At 43.2% G+C, this 12,429-nt stretch overlaps 2 protein-coding genes across 3 annotated transcripts in view; one reads left to right on the plus strand and one right to left on the minus strand.

The window, feature by feature from the left end:
- Positions 1-361: 361 nt before the first annotated feature.
- Positions 362-1,703, plus strand: LOC103288864 (protein FAM50A). Its single transcript, XM_028149993.2, has one exon. The coding sequence runs from the start codon at positions 504-506 to the stop codon at positions 1,521-1,523; it is 1,020 nt and encodes a 339-aa protein (XP_028005794.1). The 5' UTR covers positions 362-503; the 3' UTR covers positions 1,524-1,703.
- Positions 1,704-2,491: 788 nt separating this feature from the next.
- The window catches only part of DMC1 (DNA meiotic recombinase 1), a 31,006-nt gene continuing 21,068 nt past the window's right edge, over positions 2,492-12,429 (minus strand). For both annotated transcript variants that reach the window (XM_008144620.3, XM_008144619.3), the window contains 2 exons: positions 5,444-5,560; positions 2,492-2,572 (listed from right to left, as the gene is read on the minus strand). In XM_008144620.3, the coding sequence (XP_008142842.1) occupies positions 2,503-2,572; positions 5,444-5,560 (187 nt within the window). In that variant the 3' untranslated portion in view covers positions 2,492-2,502. The remainder of the gene's footprint in view (positions 2,573-5,443; positions 5,561-12,429) is intronic.

Genomic DNA, 12,429 nt, shown 5'->3' on the forward strand with positions numbered 1-12,429 from the left:
AAAAGTAATTTCAACTTGTCAAAAAGTCAAATGATTTAAAACCTAGCTTAATTTAATGTTTCTTTTCTGTTGCTATAAAGCTGAATGTGCTGTTTGATACTATAAGTTAACAAAAAGCTTTCTGTGTGTGTCCTGTAAACTTTTCTTTCTCAAATGTCTCCCTCCTTTGGAAAGGTACTCTCAGGAAACGTTCCAGAGGAAACCTGGCGGAGATTGAACATGTCTGAGCTCTAGGACTTCCCTTCCGCCCCGTGGTTCACTTTAAAAAGCTAACGTGAGAGGGGGCGGGGCGGGGCGGGGCGCTTGCGCCTGCGTGTCTCTAGTAGTCGACGTCACGGCGCCGACGTCAGCTGACTGCACGTACGCCGCGGTCGCCGCAGCCATTTACTCTACCGGGCAGTGGTCCCTGCTGTCGCCGCGGCCCCACCGCCGCCGTCGCCGCTACCGCCTCCGCTGCCTCTGCCGCCTCCGTCGCCGCTGCCGCCTCTGTCACCGCTGCCGCCATGGCTCAGTACAAGGGCGCCGCGAGCGAGGCGGGCCGCGCCATGCACCTGATGAAGAAGCGGGAGAAGCAGCGCGAGCAAATGGAGCAGATGAAGCAGCGGATCGCCGAGGAGAACATAATGAAATCCAACATTGACAAGAAGTTCTCTGCGCACTACGATGCCGTAGAGGCCGAGCTCAAGTCCAGCACCGTGGGACTGGTGACCCTGAATGACATGAAGGCCAAGCAGGAGGCACTGGTGAAGGAACGAGAGAAGCAGCTGGCCAAGAAGGAGCAGTCGAAGGAGCTGCAGCTGAAGCTGGAGAAGCTGCGGGAGAAGGAGCGCAAAAAGGAGGCCAAGCGGAAGATCTCCTGCCTGTCCTTCACTGTGGGTGAAGAGGAGGAGGTGAGCGAGGAGCAGGAGGAGGTGGCCCTGGATGAGGAGGAGCTGGAAAGGGAAGAGATCGCCACAAAGAAGAGGAAATTGGGGAAGAACCCAGATGTGGACACAAGCTTTTTGCCTGACCGCGACCGCGAGGAAGAGGAGAATCGGCTCCGGGAAGAGCTGCGGCAGGAGTGGGAAGCCAAGCAGGAGAAGATCAAGAGTGAGGAGATTGAAATCACCTTCAGTTACTGGGATGGCTCCGGGCACCGCCGGACAGTCAAGATGAAAAAAGGCAACACCATGCAGCAGTTCCTGCAGAAGGCGCTGGAGATCCTGCGCAAAGACTTCAGCGAGCTCAGGTCAGCAGGGGTGGAGCAGCTCATGTACATCAAGGAGGACCTAATCATACCCCACCACCACAGCTTCTACGATTTCATCGTCACCAAGGCCCGAGGGAAGAGTGGCCCACTCTTTAATTTCGACGTTCATGATGATGTGCGGCTGCTCAGTGACGCCACTGTGGAGAAGGACGAGTCACATGCAGGCAAGGTGGTGCTAAGGAGCTGGTACGAGAAGAACAAGCACATCTTCCCCGCCAGCCGCTGGGAACCCTACGACCCCGAGAAGAAGTGGGACAAGTACACGATCCGGTGAATGCCCAGGTGGAGCAGGCTTGCTCCCCCAGTTCCCTCCAGTCTCCCCACTCCCCGTATCTCCAGGATTCCAGACGTCCGGCTTCCCCCCTCCTGTGACATGACTGATCATCCCTTGCCCCTGACGCTGTCATTTACTGTTTTTTTCTTTTGTGATAAAGAAATGTACATGTTAGAATCAGTACTGTGTTTTATTTTTTTAATTTTGAGATAAAATTCACATAACGAAGTTCACCATTTTGGCCATATGCAAGTGTACAATTCAAGGGTATTTCGTTCTTTGACAATGTTGTGCAACCATCCCCCCATGACCTCTAATTCCAGAATATTTCCAACACCCCAAAAGGAGACCCCTTACCCTTAGCAGTCTCTCCCGCAGGCCCTGGCACATTCTAGTCTACTTTCTGTCTATGGATTTGCCTATTCTGGAAGTTTCACATAAATGGAATTACACAATTAAAAAAAAAAAAGCTAAAGTGAGAGAATCAGGTACCCCTTCCACAACTAGTTTTTATTATTATTTTTTTAATCTTCACCAGAGAATATTTTTCTATTGCTTTTAGATAGAGTGGAAGGGAAATGGAGGAGAAAGAGAGGGAGAGAGAAACAGCGATTGACTGCCTCCCACAAGTGCTCCTACTGGGCTGGGGATCAGGCTGGGGTATGGTGCTGAAGATTGAGCCTGCAACTGAGGTACATGGGCTGATGCTCTAACCACTGAGCAAAACCAGCTAGGGCCCCAACTATTTTGATAGGTTTATTCATTCATATATATTCATGAATTGACATACAATGTAAAGTTATAAATCAAGAACTTTTTACATTTTTAGATAAAAGTAAGCTTTAAATCTCTTGCCAACTTTCCTTTAGTAACATGTTGAAAAAACAAATTCTTACATCAAGGTCTGAAATGTGAGACTGCTTTTCTATTTCTTCATCTCCTAATAAGGACTATGAAGCAATTTGCATCAATTCACCACCTACTCCTTGGCATCCCCAATTCCTCCAGCAGTTATTGCGAAGGTGGCTTCATTTTCAGGCATCTCAGGGCTAACAAAATGCAAGGGAACAAGTTTATAAAAAGCTCTATTTCTATAAATACTATATTCTTGTCACAGACATCATACTCCTTTCAGTATGATTTTTCCAGAGACATCTCAGAGTTGGTACAGCTAAATGTGGACTACAGAGTTTACAAGTATAAACCCTCAAACATTTATTGAGCAACTTATTTTTTTTCTCTAAATCTTATGGAAGTTTGAGCCAAACTGAGGGCATGCTTGGAAGCAAGATCTCAAATGTCCCTGAACAACTTCTATATGTAAGCTTCTGAATGTCAAGAAAAATTACCCCAAACTTAGAAATAGGCAAAAAGGATAACGAATATTCTTTCAGTGTGCTGTCAGGCATTGTGTAGCAGTCCCTGAGGGGCTTACCTGATCTAAAGGGGTATGCACCTTTTATTGACTAGGCCAAAGTGGGGGAAAACTGAAGACTGAAATGAACAAAAAGACTACTGAGTAACTTCAGTGGAAAAAACAGGTTGGCTAGCACATCTTTCCAGGTTATCCAATTCTATGAGAACTGTGCTTTGCATGGTCTTTGAGCTATTTTACAGCTCTGTAAGTTTGAGAAAACTATGAGTTATACGAATTGTTCTTGTCCACAGAAATGTCAATTTTGAGGATGCATGTAATTGATTATTGTCCTGTGGATACTGTAACCCAGTTCTTATCCATTTATAATTCATTTCAGCGTTCTTTATTTGACTGCATATGTGTGGTAATTTGCTTTTTCTTTCTTTTTTTTTTTTTTTTCTCAGAGACTCTGGGTGACTTTATTCTGCAAATGGCTTCTCCCTCCCCACAGCTCCAGGTGAGGCAGGAGCCAGCCCACGGCTCGCCCCTCTCCCCATGGTCAGCGGGTGGCTGAGGGGAGGTAATTTGCTTTTTCTTTTGATCTAGTTATAAAATTTTACTAGTTACTGCATTAATGAGTTGAATAAACTTTGATATTTTATATTTGTACATGAGTCATTGTACATTCTTTAAATTTTACTTTTTTATTCTACAACTCTGTAGGGAAGAGTTAATTTGTAGAACACTAATAGCAATGCAGATGATTCCTGTCTGAGAGCAATGCAGATTATTGCAGTCTATAGCACTGGAAATGAATTTCATTATGTAGAGAAGCAACTGATTTCCCTCCAGTAGAAAAGAGAACTTCATTTATTGATTTACCTTATTTCTTAAAGTATATATTTTTTATTGATTTCAGAGAGGAAGGGAGAGGGAGAGAGAGAAACATCAATGATGAGAGAGAGTCATTCATTGGCTGCCTCCAGCATGCCCCACACTGGGGATCAAACCTTGACCTCCTGGTTCATAGGTCAATCTTCAACCACTGAGCAAGGCAAGTGAGGTTTATTTTTTAATTTTTAATTTTTTTTAGAGAAAGAGAGGAAGGAAGGGAGGGAGGGTGGGTGAAAGGGAAAGAGAGAAATATTTGTTATTCTGCTTATGGATGCATTCATTGGTTGATTCTTATACATGCCCTGACCGGAAATCGAACCCACAACCTTGGTGTATCTGGACAATGCTCCAATTAACCGAGCTACCTGGCCAGGGCCAAAAAGACAACTTAAAATATTATAATTTAGCCCTAGTCAGTTTGGCTCAGTGGATAGAGTATTGGTCCCCAGACTGAAGAGTCCTGAGTTTGGTTCCCATCAAGGTCACATACCATGTTTGCAGGTTCCCCCAGCCCTGGTGGGTGTGTGTGCAGGAGGCAACCAATCGATATGTCTCTCTCACATCAATGTTTCTCTGTCTCTCTAAAATAATCAATGGAAAAATATCCTCAGGTGAGGATTAACAACAAAAAAATAAAATATAATTTATTGTTGGTAGGATAGTAACCAATTTTGCATTTACTAGCCAATTTATTTCAGCATTCTTTTGACTGACTACATAAATCCCTGTCTCAAAATATCCTTTGAATTGGTGATTTCCTCATTAATTACAGAATTGAATAAAATCTTTGACACATTCATTTTATATTCATTTGCAAGAAAGTCACATTTTTAACTTTTTGAAAACCCTACTTTAGCATGTACTAGACCTTATAGATTTTACAAAAATAAGACAGAGTCCTTATTCTCAAGAAGTCTAAAAGGTGAGCTATGACATATGACAAATAAGCTGTTTCATAAAGTCAGTTTATATGTTATAGAACTCTAAAGAAAGGAGACATTATGCTAGGTAGGTTAATTAGGAAAGACTTTATAGGTAACATTTGAAGGGCTTTTGAGGCAGAAATCGGAATAATCATTGATGTGAGAGAGATACATCGATTGTTGCCTTCTATACATGCCCTGACCAGTCCGGATTGAGCCTGCAACCCAGATACCTGCCCCTTGACCGGGAATTGAACTGGTGACACTTCAGTGCGTGGGCCGGTGCTCTAACCACTAAGAAACACTGGCCAGGGCTGTTTATAATCCTTAAATAAATAAAGTACTGTGAAAGAATATAAGGCATAATATAGGGTATAGCCTAGACTGCAAGCGTCAGGGGAAGTGATATTTAAACTGAAACTTGAAAAGAAACCTGGCAGAAAGGAGAACATATTCCTGTCATATCTTGTACTTTTCCTGCACTTAACCACACTTCAGTTGGAATTATTTCATTATCTAGCTTCACTGTAAGCTTTGGAAGGTCAGGGACCAAGTCTGTCAATAGAATCCCTAAATCCCTAGAACCTAGTACACAGTAAGGCCTTTCCAATTAATTGAATAATTTTTGAGAAGGAAATTCAAACAATGTAGTATCTTCCAATGGTATAATTACAGCCTCTCAAGAGAGACAACTTCATTTAATACCATATGTACAAGAATCTGATTAAGAAAAGGGAAATATTTACCTGTCATAAATCTTGGCAATTCTTAGTTCTCCTCTTCCCTTTCGCAAGCTTATTCTTGTTGTTGATGCATGAGCCAGAATGTGTCCCCCAATGGGTTTTTTGGGGTCTGCCTGAAAACTGAATTAAAAATACCTTTTCAGGTTACAATATATGAACTATATAGAGTAAAACCTGCAATTTCACAGTAACTTTTCTGTGGAGGATGGCAGTGGATGGAGTAGGTGTCTGTTATGAACAAGCAGAGGTTTGGCCCAGTTAGTGTGGCTCAGTGGTTGAGCTTTGACCCAGAAACCATAGAGGTCGTGGTTTAATTCCTGATCAGGGCACATGCCCAGGTTGTGGGTTCGATCCCCAGTAGGAGTGTGTGCAGGAGGCTGCCAATTGATGATGTTCCTCTCTCACTGATGTTTTTATCTCTCTATCCTTTTCCCTCTAAAAAACAATAAAAGCATATTTTAAAAAAATGAACAAGCAGAGTTCATTAACTTTGGAGTGAGGTAGGGTTTGGAGTCATCCAGGTCAGGCTTCTTGTTTTGTTTGATTTTTTTAAATAGAAAAAAAAAACACACACACAAATAAAACATTACTATCTTAGGATAACTCTTGGGGTTAAGCAATTTTTCTTAGCAAAATACACTTTATTTCTTTATTCATGCACTCATTTATTAGAAATATTTATTAACAGCCTACTATGTGCCAACTACTATTCAAGTCTAATGAATAAGAACATCCAATGCTCCTTCATGATGCTATGATGTAAATGAGAGCAGATGGAAAACATCCGTCTATGTATTAACTGTAGTTAGAAGCCTTCAATGTTGTACAGGTTATGAATTTGCAGTGAGAATAATCTCAGATATAGAAGTTATCAAGAATATCAAGAACCTTGGACTGTAGAAAAATTGATGCTGCCACAGAAGGTAGAACAGTTAGAAGAGTCTATCAAGGGCAGACAAGAAAGGATAGTCAGAGTTAGCTAAATGGGCTGAGAGAAGTTTTAACAGCTATGTTACAGGTGGTCTCTCAATACTGACTAGTAATTCTATATGAGCAGTTAGCTTCACCTCCCCTTTTCCAAAACTTCAGTAGTTTCCTTAAGTCCCCTTCTGTATTCTTGTTCCCTCATCTTTGACAACACCGCCTGCTTCTTCACAAAGAAAATTAGTGCTTTCAGGAAGAAGCTCCCTCAACTCCACTTTCTTTCTATCTGCCACCTACATACGTATTTGCAGTGGTAGTCATTCTTCCTCCCTCCCTCTCAAACTTTTCTTTTTTCTTATTTCAGCAACTCCTCTTACACATGGATGCCTTTGCACACAGGATTCCCTCTGAAATGAAAGTCTCTTTTCCATTGTCATTCTTCTTATGAGTCTTTCCTGATAACCCTGAAACAGAGTAGAACCTGCCTCCTCTGTGCTCTCAAACTACTGTATACATTTCTCTATTTTAAAAAATTAATTTACTTATTTATCCTCTCCCAAAGGTATTTTTTCCATTGATTTTGATTTCTAGACAGAGTGTAAGGGAGAGGGAAAGACACACATAGAGAAACGTTGAAGTGAGAGAGACACAATTGGTTGCTCCTGCACCCTGCACCCGTGGAACCTAGCCACTCTGGCCATGGCTACAGTCCTCTATTAAAGCATATTAGGATACTGAGTCGACGTCAACCTGGATTTAGTTCCTGGTGATATGCAGATGACAAAAAGAACCAGATTCGGCTCTTTCTGTTCCTTTGGGGGGGTTGGGGACTTTATAAGGGGCGAGGGGCGGAGGTGCCAAGGGGAGGGGGGCAGGGGGCCTGAACAGAGATTGTGGATTGCAAATTAATGAAATTAACCTAATCTTTTCCATTCAGCCACCCCGCCGCTGGCCGGGCCCTAATTGCCCTGGTTAATCTCATTAATTCCATTGTGTGGCCGCGGTTCACCATTCCTCCACCTGACCTCTCGGCCGCCACCCTTTCCCCTCAGATCGGGTCCTATTTTTGGGTGCGACTTCCACTGCAAAAAGCTCAAATTCATTGTGGCCGATTTTACTTGGGGGCTACTTTCCTTTTGTTCCCTTTCCAATTTTGTTATGTTTTGAAGAAAACGTGAGGGGCAGCGTTCACCTCCAGGAGGATTGAAAAGGCCGCTCTTCCTCCGGCCCGTGTACTCACCGCCAAATCTCACCTCTGCTTTATTTTATCTTGAGCCGCTCTCCCTAAAGGAATTGGTTAACTCCCCGCCCCCCCGCCAACCCTTTTGTTTTTGCAAAGGCCAAAATTTGTATAAAGGCACAAACCATGGAAGAGGTGCTGCATGCTTCTTTAAAGATGTATATGTTTTTATTTTTTGCAGTCACTTTGGGTCTGAAAACTACCATAGCAGTCAGTCCCTAGGCCTTACCCAGCGGAAACCAAATCTGGCCACTATTGACACTTGGCCATCAGAAGCAGCATTCTGAACCAGTGTCCAGGTGTTTACTGCGTGGGTGTCGGTAGGTTTTGTGTGTGTATTTTTAAAATTATATTTTGGAAATGGGGTGCCTTCTCTCCCACTTTTTGTAATAAAATAAAAATAAAGCACATTACATTGCAATTTTTTTTTTTTTAATTTTAGAGGATGTTTATTAAAGCTGGTGTGGACCAAAGGGGCCACGTGCTGACCTGACAGCTCAGGGAGGCCTGCATGGCGGTCTTGCAAACTCAGAGACCTAAAGTCACCACACAGGATGGTCTGAAATGAAACTTGAACTAAAAGCAGTGATGGTAGGTAGTTACGTCCTAGGCCGCTATCTTCACTGACAAGGTCAACCTTTACCTTAGCTGAGCCTATCTGTCTTTTTGCATCTATAATAACATATCCTTTGAAATGTCTGGGTAACTTGTAACTTCCCTTTTCTGGACTCCTTGGGGCACAACCTAATGGGCCTGAGTGCCAGGCTGTCCTACAAATTCCTTCATTATCATGTTAATTGTTCCTGCACCCACCTAAGTATGTGTCTATATTTTACTTTTTATCCAAATCCCAGGGCCCCCCCCCCCCCCCCCCGCCCTTTGCTTTCTCCCGCCGCTCTCGTCTATCACCAAAGGATTTCATGTAACTCACCTATGTCCCTACCTTAGATTGCAATGTATAAATACAAATGTAAACCACCATTCTCAGGAGCATTATCTCAATCCGTTGAGGTTCTGCTTCCTGGCGATGGTCAACAGTTTGGCTCAAATAAACCCACAAAATTTTTTTTACAGATTTGAATGTTTTCATGTTAACACTGGGGCCAGTGGGCAATAAGCCTGGGCTGCTCTGCTTTGGCTCACTAAGAAGTCAGAAATGGAGGCCTTGGGGACAGGTTCAGGGGCTTTGTCTGGGATGAACTGCTGCTGCCCATTGCTGCCCTTGGTTGCAAGCCTCCTGGGGTCTCTTAAAAGTTTAGGAGATGCATGTCTGTGGGGGAAGAAGAGGGAGGGGAAGCGTGAGCTTACTCCTGGAAAGAATTGCCCACCACACTGCAATTTTTAATTCATGGGTCTCACTCCCCGCTATATTATAAATCTTTGTAACTCTGGTGCTTAGAAAAGTGCCTATAACATAGAAGGCACTCAATAAATATTCATTCTGGAATGAATACAGAAAATAAAATAATTTGGGTCTCCTTAGTCTAGATACTTTTGGATGTAGATTTGTGATAGATCTTTGAAGGAGCTATAATTCAAGAAAAAATTTAAAGGATGTTCTGACAGAAGGCAAATGTAAAAGGAGATAGAATTTCTCCCTAATTGAAGTAATCCTCTCCCAAACCCTGTACAGATAATCTAAAGAAGAGTAGGAAACTGGAGCTTCTGCATGGATAGCCATGGTGTTTTCTTAGCAAATTAGTGTTTGCTATTTCCAATGTAGTGCCCTATGCACAAAAGAGAATTGGTATTACTGCTTATTCTTGACTAGAGGCCCGGTGCACGAATGTGCACCAGTGGGGTCCCTCAGCCTGGCCTGCGCCTTCTCGCAATCGGGACTCCTCGGGGGATGTTGGACTACTGGTTTCAACCCGATCCCTGCAGCCAAAACCGGCAGTCTGACATTCCCTGAGGGATGTAGTAGTGCTCAAAGCAGCAGGCAGCCAGGGAGGAGCCCGAGCCCCAGCCAGGTGCGGTGCTGCTCCCACTCAATCCGGCCCCTCTGTGCCTGCTGCCACCACTTGGTGGCGCTGCTGCGGAGCCGGGAGAGGCTTGCACCACCACAGATGCACTAGCCAGCAGTGAACCTGGCGTCTGGCCCATTGGTCAGCTGAGCAGTGCTCCCACTGTGGGAGCACACTGACCACCAGGGGGCAGCTCCTGCATTAAGCGTATGCCCCCTGGTGGTCAGTGCGCATCATAGCGACTAGTCAAACGGTCAACCAGTCGCTTAGGGTTATATATATACTAGAGGCACAGTGCACAAAATTTGTGCACTGGAAGGGGGGGGGGCCCTCAGCCCTGCTTGTGCCCTCTTGCAGTCCGGGACCCCTCACTCCTTACCGCTTGCCTGCTCGCTGCTCCTTAGCGCTGCCGCAGAGGCGGGAGAGGTTCCCGCCACCATTGCTGTGCTCGCCAGCCATGAGCCTGGCTTCTGGCTGAGTGGCGCTCCCCCTGTAGGGGCAGCTCCTGTGTTGAGCATCTGCCCCCTGGTGTTAGTGTGTATCATAGTGACTGGTCCTTCTGCCGAAACAGTAGCTTAGGCTTTTATTATATAGATAGATTGTTCTAGGTGAAGAGCCTGAATGTTAAGAAGAATGTCATCTCCAAAGGGAGATGATTTTGAATGAACTAAATAGGGAAATAAATGATAGGATTTGGAAAAGTACTAAAAAAAATATATAGGAAAGATATGGGGAGAAAAAAGTACTTAAAATGAGACATAAACTAAGTGGTTATATTTAATCAAATAGATTGCAAGATAGCAAAACAGCCTTAGCTCTGGGAGAATGTTAAGCCAATTCAAATTTTACTTGTTCCATCAAGGTATTCAAGGTTCTTTGTAGAATTTGGGGCCAAATTCATGGCTCTTAACCTTTTTATAGGTCACTAACATGTTGATAATTTAATAAAAGATATAGACTCTCTCCCAGAAAAATGTACATATGTACATATATAAAAGTTTGCATATATGTTTAGGAGATTCATAGGTATAGATAGGTATCCTATATAATAATCCTATATAATAAAAGGCTAATATGCAAATTGACCAAACAGCAGAATGATGGGTCGCTATGACAAGCACTGACCACCAAAGGGCAGACTCTCAATGCAGGAGCTGCCCCCTGGTGGTCAGTGTGCTCCCACAGGGGGAGCACCGCTCAGCCAGAAGCCCTGAGCCAAACTCATGGCTGGTGAGCGCAGGGGCGGTGGCAGGAGCCTCTCCTGCCTCCAAGGCAGTGCTAAGGATGTCTGACTGATGGCTAGGTTGTCAGTTGGACATCCCCTGAGGACTCCTGGACTGCAAGAGGGCGCAGGCCAGGCTGAGGGACCCTACACAGAGTGCACAAATTTTTTGCACTGAGCCTTTAGTTTATAATAATAACAGCCTGGCCGGCATGGCTCAGTGGTTGAGATTCGACCTATGAACCAGGAGGTCACAGTTCGATTTCCGGTCAGGGCACATGGCTGGGTTGCAGGCTCGATCCCCAATGTGGGGCGTGCAGGAGGCAGCTGATCAATGATTCTCTCTCATCACTGATATTTATATCTCCCTCTCCCTCTCTCTTCATCTCTGAAGTCAATAAAAATATATTTAAAAAATAATAATAACAACCAAGATTTATTGAATCCTTACTATGCGGCAGTCCATACTATTCTATCTCATCTAGTTATTTCCCTTTGCTTGGATTCCATATTTAGTAAGTAACTTTGGGTTAAAATTTGGATTCCTATAGAGGTCAACCTACAGAGAGAATGCACTGGTCAAAAGAACCTCAAATGTAGTTACATTTTTCAATATCAGTAAACTGGCCCTCTGGTCTTTGAGTCTCATGAGCTTGATTAATGTGGGTCTGCCCCTGAGAGATGGACTTGTTCTTAGCAGGCTGACTGAATCAAATCTCTACCTGCAAGGTTGAGGCCCTTGAATTCTGGTCAATTGACTAGGGTAATAGGAATATTCCTGAAAAGCCTCTCAAATGACAGCATGCCAACCTTTTCCATCATATACAGCCCTGATGTACTGTATGGTATATGAACTTGGGGTTAGACTTGGTTTCAAATTTTGGCTTATCAGCCAGATACATGACCTCAGGAAAAATTGTTTAACCATTCTAAGTGTGTTTCTTCATTTTAAATGGGGGATAATAACTGTGCCTAACTAGGAGGGTAGTGGTGAAAATAAAATAAATTATTTAGGTAAGGCATTAACCCAGTGACTATAATTATTACTACCTGCTTTCTTAAACCTGAAGCAAACACCTTATCTATGTTACCTTGGGCTTCTTACCTTTATGAATCTTATTTCTTTAACTGTAAAATGAGAACAAAAAGACCTTATTTCTTAGGGCTGTTGTGAGGATTCAAGATATATTTAGTATAACTCATTGGGAGCCTACTACATGCCAGGAACTGTGCCAATTAGCTCTACCCTTACAGTAATCTTGGCACATAAGAGATACTCAACAAATGATAATTATTATTATTTAACTAAACAATTCAGATAAAACATACAGACCAAGAAAACCTTCTTAAAGTTTCTTTGAACTTTCTTTGAACCAAATCTTGAGGTAAAGTACAAGATAGCATTCCACGTTCTTTTAGAGTGCTTTAATTTACTTCTATTTCTGACCAAGTAAAAACAGCTTAAGAAAAACACCCACATCCCTCCTTTAACATATTCTCTTATTTCCCCTTCTTTTGTATTTTCTTTTCCACTTCTTTCCTCCTTTGCTCAGGGGTTAGGAGGATGTGGTGATAAAGAGGAAGAGATGGGGTTGGATATTAGAAATAAAGAGGGCCCAAGAAAGATTATTTATCCCCC

The sequence above is a fragment of the Eptesicus fuscus genome, chromosome 7 (assembly GCF_027574615.1).
Source record: "Eptesicus fuscus isolate TK198812 chromosome 7, DD_ASM_mEF_20220401, whole genome shotgun sequence".
NCBI classification, from domain to species: domain Eukaryota; kingdom Metazoa; phylum Chordata; class Mammalia; order Chiroptera; family Vespertilionidae; genus Eptesicus; species Eptesicus fuscus.

What these genes read in the sequence shown, in the direction of transcription:
- LOC103288864 (XM_028149993.2), top strand. Translation starts at nt 504, where the DNA reads ATGGCTCAGTACAAGGGCGCCGCGAGCGAGGCGGGCCGCGCCATGCAC.